Source organism: Lipotes vexillifer, unplaced genomic scaffold (assembly GCF_000442215.2).
Source record: "Lipotes vexillifer unplaced genomic scaffold, Lipotes_vexillifer_v1.1 scaffold230, whole genome shotgun sequence".
In the NCBI taxonomy this organism is placed as follows: Eukaryota; Metazoa; Chordata; class Mammalia; order Artiodactyla; family Lipotidae; genus Lipotes; species Lipotes vexillifer.
The window spans coordinates 5,493,487-5,505,259 of record NW_006775143.1 but is presented as its reverse complement, the minus strand read 5'-3'; the positions used below and the strand labels follow the sequence as shown (position 1 = coordinate 5,505,259).

General features: G+C 48.7%; 1 protein-coding gene across 1 annotated transcript in view; it reads right to left on the bottom strand.

Moving 5' to 3' along the window:
• The window catches only part of WDR31 (WD repeat domain 31), a 19,510-nt gene extending 16,612 nt beyond the window's left edge, over window positions 1-2,898 (bottom strand). Inside the window, 1 exon segment of the mRNA XM_007449750.1 lies at window positions 2,684-2,898. Coding sequence (XP_007449812.1) covers window positions 2,684-2,898 — 215 coding nt within the window.
• Window positions 2,899-11,773: the final 8,875 nt, after the last annotated feature.

Here is an 11,773-nt window from a genome sequence, read left to right as displayed (position 1 = left end):
GCCGGACGCGCAAGCTCAGCGGCCATGGCTCACGGGCCCAGCCGCTCCGTGGCATGTGGGATCCTCCCGGACCGGGGCACGAACCCGTATCCCCCGCATCGGCAGGCAGACTCCCAACCACTGCGCCACCAGGGAGGCCCTAACAACTCTATTTTGATGTGGACCATTTTTTTTAAAGTTTTTATTGAATTTGTTACAATATTACTTCTGTTTTTATGTTCTGGTTTTTTGGCCCCGAGGCATGTGGGATCTTAGTTCCCCAACCAGGGATCAAATCCATACCCCCTGTGCTGGAAGCAGGTTGTCTTAACTACTGGACCACCAGGGAAGTCCCAACAACTGTATTTTAAGAATTCAAATAGGGGCTTCCCTGGTGGTGCAGTGGTTAAGAATCTGCCTGCCAATGAAGGGGACAAGGGTTCGAGCACTGGTCCAGGACGATCCCACATGCCGCGGAGCAACTAAGCCCATGTGCCACAACTACTGAGGCTGTGCTCTAGAGTCTGTGAACCACAACTACTGAAGCCTGCGCTCTGAGAGCAGAGAGCCTGTGCTCCGCAACAAGAGACGCCCCCGCAATGAGGCCCGCGCACCGCAACAAAGAGTAGCCCCCGCTCACTGCAACTAGAGAAAGCCCCCCATGCGCGGCAACAAAGACCCAATGCAGCCAAAAATAAATAAATACATAAATTTATTTAAAAAAGGAATTCAAATAAATTCTAATTATTGTTTGATAGCATGGCTTATTCTAATAATTTAGGGCAGCATAAAGTAGTCAGAATAATATTTAATTAGGTGCATTAGCCTTGAAATGAGGCCTAGGTTTGAATTACAGTTATCCTGCGGCCTAGGGAAAGTTGCTGAGCCTAAGTCTCAGTTTCCTATGTGTAAAATGGGATAATAACTATCATTGGGCTTCTGTGAAGATTAAAAATAGCACTTAAAATGTGCCAAGGACTGTTTAAGCGCTTTATATTTAACTCGTTTAATCTATTCCACAAGCCTCTTAGATACATGTTGCTACTATCCTCATTTTGCAGATGAGAAAAGTCATGTACAGAGATGTTAGGTAACTTGCCTAAGTTTACAAATAAGTTGCAAATAAGTGCCGGAGCTGAAACCTGAATCCAGGCATTCAGACTCCAGAGGCTTTGCTCCCTACCAGCATACTATACTGCACCTCTGCAAAAGCTAGTGCATTTTAAACTCTTGGTTCAACCTGGCAAACTCTTAGTAACAAATGATGACTACTAGCATGATTACTAGATTAACAGTGATAGCAATGCTGAAAGCAGCAATTTCACTCATTAATTCTACTCTTAATACACATATATTAAATTTACATTACAAATATACACTGAGAACATATGCAAGTGGAAATGGGTCTGGAGGATATTAAACTGAAGCCAGTGATGTCTCCTGACCAGAGTGACTGATCACTCTAAGGCTAAGAGTTCATTATGTTAGATATTATATAGCAAGGCAATTTAAAACCTTGAGAACAAAATATATGTACTTGAATAATGTCCATGTTGTAATTTATTATGAGTAGACTAAGAAATGAAAACACTGTTCAGTTACCTGCCATGGTTTATATTGTGAACATGCACTATACTTGAGAGGAGGGATAATGTCTTGTTCGTTTTTTGTACTTGCACTTTAAGCATAGCAAGGCAAATATCTCTTGAATGAATGAATGAATGAAATACTAAGGTGGGAGAGTCTGCTTGGCAAGAAGCTTTTTAAGGACCCAACAACATGAAGTGCTTTACAACTCTCCAACAACAGATCCTTCAGGCGGTTACCCTGCCCTGTCCCAGATATCAGGCCTGGAAAGGCTACAGAGGACTTGGGAAACCCTGCAATTCAATATGGCTCTCAATGTCCTTGTTGGTTCCAAGGTGGAATCAGGCCTAAATCTCTAAATCTGAATCCCAGGACCCATTTCTGCCCCAATTTGCTTTTCAAAGGCTTTGAGATACTCAGTGGTCACTCTTTTTTTTTTGGCCGCACCGCGCCGCATGCGGGATCTTAGTTCCCCGACGAGGGATCCAACCCGTGCCTCCTGCAGTGGAAGCTCAGAGCCAACCACTGGACCACCAGGGAAGTCCCTCAGTGGTCACTCTAAACATAACTCTTAGAACACTCTTTTAACTCTCTAGTACAACATTCCTTGATATATTCCAGAATATACCCACCTGTCATTTTCCATGAAGAAACTGGGACTCAGAGACATGAGTTGCTAAAGGTCACACAGGGGCGAAGATGGGGTACTGGACCTTATTCAGCTGGACTCCTGGTCCACTGTTTCATGTAAATGATGATTTCATATCCCCCTCCCTCTCCCCACATCTCCCTCTGCACACATCTAAACTACACTCTGGAAGACCAAGGAATCTAAACCAAAGCTCAAACAGAAACAAAACCAGAAGCAAGTGGGAAACGGTCTGATTTGACCCACTAATGGTACAGAGGCTCAGAGAATAACAGCGTCTTGCCCAAAGTCAGTCAGGGAATCAGTACTAGGTCAGAACTCCCAAGGTTGCCCCAAGTTTTGGGGACAACCTGTGCGCAGTTCTTCCTTTCTGTTCAGATCACAAATGCCCCTCGCCCTCTCTAAGCGTATGGCCAAAGGTTATTTTTGATGGGAGTCGGGGGTAGGAGTGGGTGGAGGGGTGTTTGCCCAAGACTGGATGTAACGCCACCCAACGCAAGGCCGGACCTGGGAACCCGCTCCCCTCTTCGGTCAGGCAAGAGGCTTCGGCTCAGAGAGAGCGACGGCTCCCACCTCCCCTCCCGCCAGCTGTGCCTTTTCCTCCCGCCTCGGGCTCCATACCCTCCGGCCGGCCGGTCGGGCTGGAAGCTGAGGCCGACGGAGGACGCCGAGCCGGAGGGCATCCGCAGCCTCCAAGGTCCACAGCCTCCCGCGCCTCCGCCCTTAGCAACAAGGCGCGCGTCGCTAGGGCTGGAGTTCCGGCGAAAACCCTCCGGGCGCCCTCGCCGACCGCCGAATCGCCGTTCCTCTCGCCTGACGTCTCCCGGGGTCGAGCCGAGAGCGCCCCGCCCTGCCTTCTTACTGCAACAGTGCGTGGACGAGGTTCCAGAGAATAGGATCGATGTGCCCAAGACCGCGCTGCCAGAGAATAATCCAAGGAAAGAGGGTATCACTGTAATAGCCACGGAGAAAGCACTTAATAAATGTCGTCTTTTAACTTATTCTTTATCCAGATAGAGATGTTGCTTTATTTCTTTGGCGTTTTCCCTGATACCACCCGGGCAGAGATCCCTCTTTGTACACTTCCCCGGGTCTCCCATTTCCCAATTCCATTCATTCTTTCGTTCATCAAACCTTTATAGCCCATCACCATAGCAAAGAGACCCCGCAGTGCTTCTTGAGGTCCAATGGGAAGACATTTCCGGAAACTGACAGCAGCTACAAGACAAAGTTTTTGTAGTTGCAGTCGAATTGCTTCTAGACTAGAGTCTATTCATCTCTGTATTCCTAGTACAGAGAACGGGGTTTGCTAAGGGCTTGTTGAATGTTTGTTGAATGAATGAACAAATGAATAAATGAATGAATGAATGAATGGCAAGGACCTTAGCCAACATTTCTTTCACACCCTAATAGGTGCCTCCTGCAGTGTTGATCTCCCAGCAGAACTGCCTTCAATGACGACTTGTGCAGTTTCTGAAAGTTAGGTGTCTGTGGGAATGGAGGTTGGGATGGTGAGGGAAATGTACCTTCATAGAATGTCAGGGCTGGCCATGGCGTCTATCATCCAACCCAGAGAGGGAATCCCCTCCACAGCCTCCCCATCAGGGTTCCTCTAGCCCCTGTTGATGCTGCCTCAGTGTTGATGCATTCATTACTTTATTAGTCAGTGACCTGTTGTTAGAAGACCTCCCGCCTGATCGGAGCTGTTGTCACTTGCAACATTGATCTAGTTCAGAGCTGAGGGCTGTCCCTAGAAACTCAATAACAACCTGGCAGTCAGGAGAGACTGATTGCTTTGCCCTGGGCTAGGCTCAGTGCAGCCACAGAGTTGACTTACCAGATCCCTGCCAGTAATATGCTCTGGGGATGCAGCCCCTCTGGAAGATGCTTTAGGCTTAAGGTACCTGAGACTCCCAAACTGGTATCTCTAGCCAGACTTCTCCTTAGGTCTGCACATACACCTGCTTCCTGCCCATCTCCACCTAGCTGTCTAAAAGACACTTTTCCTTGACATGACTCACACTGGAAACATTATCTTCCCCCCAAACCTGTCCTTCCTCTTTTCTCTCTGAGTACTGGGCACACCATTCATCAGTCACGCAAGCCAAGGATCTAGGAGTCATTTGTAACTTCACCCTCTCCTCTTTGTTCCAGAACAAACCCCAAGACCTCTCAATTCTGACTCCAAAACATCCTAAAAATAAAAATCTCTCCACTTCTCTCTACCCACCGCCCTGGTTCAGGCCAACATCACCCCAGCGTGTAATGGATCTAAATGGCCACAAATGTGTTGTAGCTTCTCTTATCAGAGCTGGCCTTGTAACTTCTTTTGACCAATATAAGGTGGTGGAAGTGACATTGTGTTACTTTTGAATTTAAGCCTCAAAAGTTCTAGTAGTTTCTGCTCTCACCTTAGAACACTGCCGCCATGGGAAGAAGCCCAGGCAAGCCTGTTTAAGACACACGGCCCAACCAATAGGTAGCACCGAATGCCAGACATATGGCATTTTAGACCATCCAGCCCCAGCTGAGCAATCAGATGACTGCGACCCCAGGAGTAACCATCAGAAAAACAGCCCAGCTGAGCTCAGCCCAGCCCAATTTGCCAACCCACAGAAATGTGAGCAAACAGTTGCCATTTTAAGCCGCTAAGCTTTGGGATGGTTTCTTATACACAACAGATAGCTAATATCCAAATTCCTTCATTAGGTCTATAAGGTTTGGTATATACCTTTTGAGCCTCATCTTCCACCTCTACCACCCATACTATATGCTACAATGGTCGAAACTGCTTGCAGCTCCTTGGCTCTTCAGCTGTCACCTGGGAATCCTTGCATAGTTGTTCCCTCTGCCTAGGGCTCCTTACTTCCCTCACCTATCTCTGCCTAACTATTTATCCTCAGCTGACAGGCCATCTCCCTCTCTACCCTCAAGTCTTGCCTACCATTCCTGTCTTCCTCCAGACTGAGTTGGCCATCTTCCCTTTGTGCTTACAAAGACCACACACTTTCCCCAGCCTAGCATAATTTCTCATTTGCTTGTTTTTCTCACTTGACTGGGAGTTCTGTGTGGGCAGTGACTGATTGATTACACCTGGATCTATTGCTGGTGTCTAACCCAGGGTCTAGCACAGCACTGCAATAAAACATTCTATGATGATGTCAGTGCCCTGTATCTGCACTGTCCAGTACCTGGCCCCAAGCCACCTGTGGCTACTGAGCACCTGAAATGTGGCTAGTGCAACTAAAGAACTGGTTTTTAAGTTGTATTCAATTTTAACTTTAAGTAGCCATATGTGGCTAGTGGCTATGGTATTGGACAGCGCAGTTCTAACACATAGTAGATGCTCATTGAGTATTTTTGGCATGGTTGTATTTTTTTATTCTCTTCCTTTTTTTTTTTTTTCTTTTTAAACAACCACTTCTGGTCATTACGTTCACTTCTCACCCTCCAAATACTGATGCATATAAGGATGGAGGTGATCCTCTATGATATTACGATTTCTTTCCCCTGGTTGTATTTTTTTTCTTTCTTTTTTTAATCATTGAGTATTTCTGAATAAAAAATGAAAGAGGGGGACAGTCATGGACAGCCGATTAGGACACAAGATGGAACGCTGTGGGTGTAAGCAACATAAGCTCACGTACCCACTCCTTCCCCTACACCTTTCATCCCCTCGGCTTAACACTACCAGTGCCACTAACTCTGCCTTGTGTAAATATAATCCTAGTTTTTGGCTTTTTACTGCCTGAGCTGGTTATTCTCTCCTGGATTTGCCCAGTTTGATATTGTCTCTCCTCTGAAGTGGGCTGGTCCTGAGAGCCTTCCGGAGACAAGATCTGGTCTCATCCGGTCCCTTCTGGATCTGCTCTGGCCAGAGCAGAGAGGACTCTCTCGCCTCAGGGGCCTGGACTTCACCACATGTGGTCTGAGGCTGTCTGCACTGGTAGGCTGCCGAGTCCTTCTTAAAGGTGACAGCTGAGGCTGGTTGTGCTGTGAATACATCACAGGAGAAAAGAAGTCACAGTGTGAGAGTCTTTTTGCCACTGCTGGAAACCATGCAGACCCCAGTCAGATGATTTCCAGCCCTGACACCAGAGACAGGCAGGCAGACAAGGGCTGGGTCTGCCATTAAAGAGCAGGCCTGCGGGAGAGTAAAGGCCAGGAATTGTCCTTTCCAATAGACTTTTCCAAATGTTCACTACTAAAAAGTTAAAAAAAAAAAAAAGACCAAATCCAAATGTCATAAGCAAGTGAAAAGTCAGATTATAGAGCAGAATGTACAGATAATCCCAATTTTTAAAAAATAAATACGTTCCGGACTTCCCTGGTGGTGCAGTGGATAGGAATCTGCCTGCCAATGCAGGGGACACGGGGTTCGATCCCTGGTCCAGGAAGATCTCACATGCAGCAGAGCAACTAAGCCCGTGAGCCACAACTACTGAGCCTGAGCTCTAGAGCCTGTGAGCCACAACTACTGAGCCCACGTGCTGCAACTACTGAAGACTGTGCACCTAGAGCCCATGCTCTGCAACAAGAGAAGCCACCGCAAGGAGAAGCCCACGCACTGCAAAGAAGAGTAGCCCCTGCTCACCACAACTAGAGAAAGCCCACTCACAGCAATGAAGACCCAATGCAGCCCAAAATAAATAAATATAAATAAATATGTTCCCACCTATGTCATATAGTAGGAGCTAATGAATATTTTATCATGTGTGAGGATCTGTAAATATACTGGTAGCACCGTTTCAGAATGTAAATTGTGTACCGTTCTTTGGTGAGGGGAGAGAGCAGAGTTCACGGTATAAAAAGAAATTTTGCCCTTGCTTGTCCCTCTGTATGGAAAGCTCCTTCCCCAGATATTCTCACAGTTTGCTTGCTGTCTTTATCTAGGGCACATTTCCAGTGCCACACCTTCAAAAGACCTCCTCCATCATCCTTTCTAGATCAGCACCTCTGTCAAGCCCTCCTTCCTATAACATGTGAGTCTTTTTCGTAGCTCTTATCACTTACCAACATTATATTACATATCCATGTGTTTTATTTGTCCTGGAGAGTAGACTTTGTTCTTCTTTACTATTGTATCCTCAGTGTCTTAAATATGGCCTAGCACATAGGTAGATGCTCAATAAATCTGTTGAATGACTAAAATGTAACATAGGTGTCCATTCTTCTCTGTCCCCTGCTCACTGTGTCCTGTCTAGGCAAGCCCTAAAGTTCAAATTCAGCCCTCCCCCTCCCACCAAGGCTCCAGAGGTCACCTTAGAGCAGCAGCTTTCAAACATTTTTGACCATGACCCTCAGTATGAAATATATATTCAATCCCCAGTGCTCACTGAAACAACCAAAAAACCCTTACTATGAGCAATGTTTTCTGCTTCCTTTCTTTCCTTTCTTTCTTTTTCTTTCTTTCTTTCTTTCTTTCTTTCTTTCTTTCTTTCTTTCTTTCTTCCCTCCTTCCTTCCTTCCTTCCTTCCTCCCTTCTTTCTCTTTCTCTCTTTCTCCCTTTCTTTTTCTATTTTTTTAAAAAAAAATGTATTTATATTTTATCTTTGGCTGCGTTGGTTCTTCATTGCGGCGAGTGGAGGTTACTCTTCGTTGCAGTGCGCGGGCTTCTTATTGAGGTGGCTTCTCTTGTTGCAGAGCACGGGTTCTAGGCGTGCGGGCTTCAGTAGTTGTGCTGTGCCGGCTCAGTAGCTGTGGCTCATGGGCTCTAGAGCGCAGGCTCAGTAGTTGTGGCGCATGGGGTTAGTTGCTCCGCAGCCCATGGGATCTTCCCGGACCAGGGCTCAAACCCAAGTGCCCTGCATTGGCAGGCGGATTCTTAACCACTGTGCCACCAGGGAAGTCCTCTTTTCTTTTCTTTCTTGTCTCCACCGTCTTAGGGCAGTGTTTCTAGGAGCAGCCAGAGGGCACATTTGTAGCCTTGTCTCAGCACAACTGCCACAAATGCAGATTCCTGGGTCCATGACAGACTTGTGAATGAGAATCTTACTGGGAAGTCTGTATGCTTAACTACCCCTCTCCCCTGACCACTCCAGGTGATTCTGAAGTCTGATAAAGCTTGAGAGTCACCACTTGGGAGTTTATGAGTATCCTGAGGCTTCCCGTGGGGACATATGTTGGGCAGGGCCTGATACACATTAAGGAAAGGGGCTGATCCTCCAGTTCCAGTCTAACTCAGCCCCTGAGTGCTGGAACAGATGACTCTAATTTTATGAAAGTAAATCCATTCCCACCTAAGCCCCTTTCACTGTCTAGTCCCTCTGCCTGGGAGCACTTCTGGGGATTTTGCCCCTGCTTTCCTGCCTCCAGTCCTCCTAGGGCTACCACAGCTCTAAGGCCACACCCAGTGAAGGGGCCCCACTTTCCCCAAGGACCTTAACCCCTTCTTCTCCCCTGCTCTCTCCAGTCTCTTTTCCCTCCACACAAAATCACCTTCTGTTTTCTGTGTTCTTACCATACGGTTTAACAGCCCTCCGCTGCTTCAGCCCTTAGAATAACAACAAAAAATTCTAGCCACAATGTCTGTGGTGGCTCATTTCCATCTCCATACCCAGATGAGGGCAACACTGTTACGAGGACTTCACTCTTCCACTGGGATGCACTAGAAACTTCTTTTCATGCCAGGAACACTGCACCCCCTTAGCCGAAGAATCTTACACAATTTTCATCCTGAAAACTTGCTACAAGTATATTTACAGATCCTTACATGTATAATAAAACTTTTTTTAGCCCCTAGGATATGCCATACACCCAAGCTAAGCACTTTGCAGATAAGAGCCCATTTAATTCTTGAAGCAGCTCTCAGGGATAGATACTATTATCACCCCCATTTTAGAGATGAGGAAACTGAGGCACTAAGTAATCTGACCAAATTCCCATAACTGTAAGTGGTGTAGATCTGGGCCTGAAGCTGTAGGTGCTGAGAGAAGGGAAGGATTCTCTTCTCTTTGTATAGCTGTCGCTTAGAGGGGCCTCGGGGTTGAGGTGCCTGAGCACCAACATGCAGCAGGATGTAGTGATGTGTTTCTTTAGCATTTCGTTCTTACAAGTGTCCAGTTTCTGAACTCAGAATACCCTCTCTCACCCGAGGCCTGGCCCCTTCTCCCTTTGGCTGAGTTCTCTCCTCAGACTTCTGCCAAGACCTCCTAAAGTGGAGGTTGGGGGCTGGGGAGCTGCACTCTCCCTGTATACCCGGGCAAACTGGTCTGGATGCCTCGAAGAGGGTTCTTTCTGGCTTTAGATTCCTTTATCAAATCCCAGGAAAAAAAGCCCCGGGCTTCCCTGGTGGCGCAGTGGTTGAGAATCTACCTGCCCATGCAGGGGACATGGGTTCGTGCCCTGGTCCGGGAAGATCCCACATGCCGCGGAGCGGCTAGGCCCGTGAGCCATGGCCGCTGAGCCTGCGCGTCCGGAGCCTGTGCTGCGCAACGGGAGAGGCCACAACAGTGAGAGGCCCGCATACTGCAAAAAAAAAAAAAAAAAGCCCCAAGACAGCTCAGGTATTATTAGCAGTAGTTCCTTCTGCGGATGGGTTTTTCAACCATGTGCTTATTTGCACATTCTATTTTCTTCAGTAAAGATGAATTACTTTTTTCAATACTAGTTTAAAATTTTTTTTCAAATTAAGAAAACTTGGATGTAAATACTTTGGGGAAATCAGCCTAACACAGATTTTCCTCTTTGGGCCTTGATATGCAATTTAAAAAGTATGAATCGTATTACCACAAGTCAAACTGCCTGAGTTCCAATCACACTACTACCAAATAGTAACTGTGACCGCCCCCCCCCCACCCCTGGCAAGATCCTAAATCCTCATAAAAATGGGGATCGGGCTTCCCTGGTGGCGCAGTGGTTGAGAGTCCGCCTGCCGGACTGTTCCCTGCAGGGAACACGGGTTCGTGCCCCGGTCCGGGAGGATCCCGCATGCCGCGGAGCGGCTGGGCCCGTGAGCCATGGCCGCTGAGCCTGCGCGTCCGGAGCCTGTGCTCCGCAGCGGGAGAGGCCACAGCAGTGAGAGGCCCGCGGACGGCAAAAAAAAAAAAAAAAAAATGGGGATCATAGTACTTTCCTTGTACTATTAGCACTCTTAGCACTTGCAGCCACTGTCTGAGCTCCAGATACTGTTTTGTGTTTTAGTTCATTTAATCCTCAGCACAAGTCTGTGAGGTAGTTACCCACATAATGCCCGTTTTGCAAGTGAGACACTGGAGGGTACTCAGCCAGTAAGCAGCTAAATGGGATTTGAGCTCACCCAGTCTGACACCAGAACCTAGCTTTAAGCAACTTGTTTAAAGTTGCCTGTCAAAAGGAGCTGTTGTATTACATGATGGAATGCTTGTAAAGCGCTTAGCAAAATCCTGGCACTTAATAAGTGCTCAATTAATAGTGCTCAGTTTCCTACAATCACATAATATTTTGTGTTTTATGTTTATTATAAAACAAACACACACAAAACGCGATTTAATTCGGCAAAAAATCTAAAAGACTGCTGAAGCGGGCGGGGTCTGTCCCGGGGTGTGGGCGGGGTGTGGGCGGACGCCCACCCGGCTGCGAGAGCCCGGCGGGAGGAAGAGCCGCGGCCAGCGTGCCAGGCGCTCGGCGGGGCCCGGGGGCGGGGTCAGGGAGGCCCCGCCTAGCCGCCACCTGCGACAGGTGGAGCGCTCAGCGACGGGCGCTCGGCCATGTCAGTGGAGAGTGCGGGGCAGGGGCCGTGGCCCGGGCCGGAGCCGGGGCCGGGGCCGGGGTCCGAGCCGGGGCCGCTCTGCCCCGAACACGGCCAGGCTCTGAGGTGGTTCTGCTGCTCTGAACAACGGCCCGTGTGCGCCGCCTGCGCGGGACTGGGCGGCCGCTGCCGAGGGCACCGCATCCGCCGGGCCGAAGAGCGCGCGGAAGAGCTGCGGGTGAGCGGACGTGGGAGCTGGTAGGCGGCGGGCTCCTCTGGAAGAAGGGGGCACCGGCGGGGAGGCGCTGGGCGAGACCCAGCGGGGACCCAGCAGCGGGCCCGGGAGTCCAGGCTCCGCAGTGGCACTGGCTGTAGAACGAGGCGGTTAAGGGTGTGGCTTCTGGAGTCTGGCTGACCTGAGTTCGATTCCCACCTCCATCAGGTCCTCCCTGTGAGTCTCGTAATCTCTGAGCCTCAGTGTCCTCATTTGTAGTTTGGGGGCATTTATTAGAGTTTTTGTGCGATGGGGCTGGCCTTGGGCAATAAAGGGCTTCACTGCTCCAGTTGCCTGGGACAAGGTGTGCCCCAGCTTCCGCCCCGTTAGTAACTTGATAAAACTCGGCCCCTCCTCGCTTAGCCCCTCGACTCAAAGCCCCTCCCCTCATCCACCCTTCAGCCTTCCTGGTAAGGTGGTTTCTTTTCCGTTTCAGGATTGGCCTGGACTGTACCTCAAGCTGATTTCACTTGCGTAAACGGAGGGGGCGGGGAAGATATCGGGAGGTTCCTACTGGAACCCTTCACCTAGAGTTTCTTTCTCCCCACCTCCACTTCCAGCTTGGCTCCAAGCTAGCCACCTTCCTGTCACCAACCTCCCCTGAGATTGGAGAGTC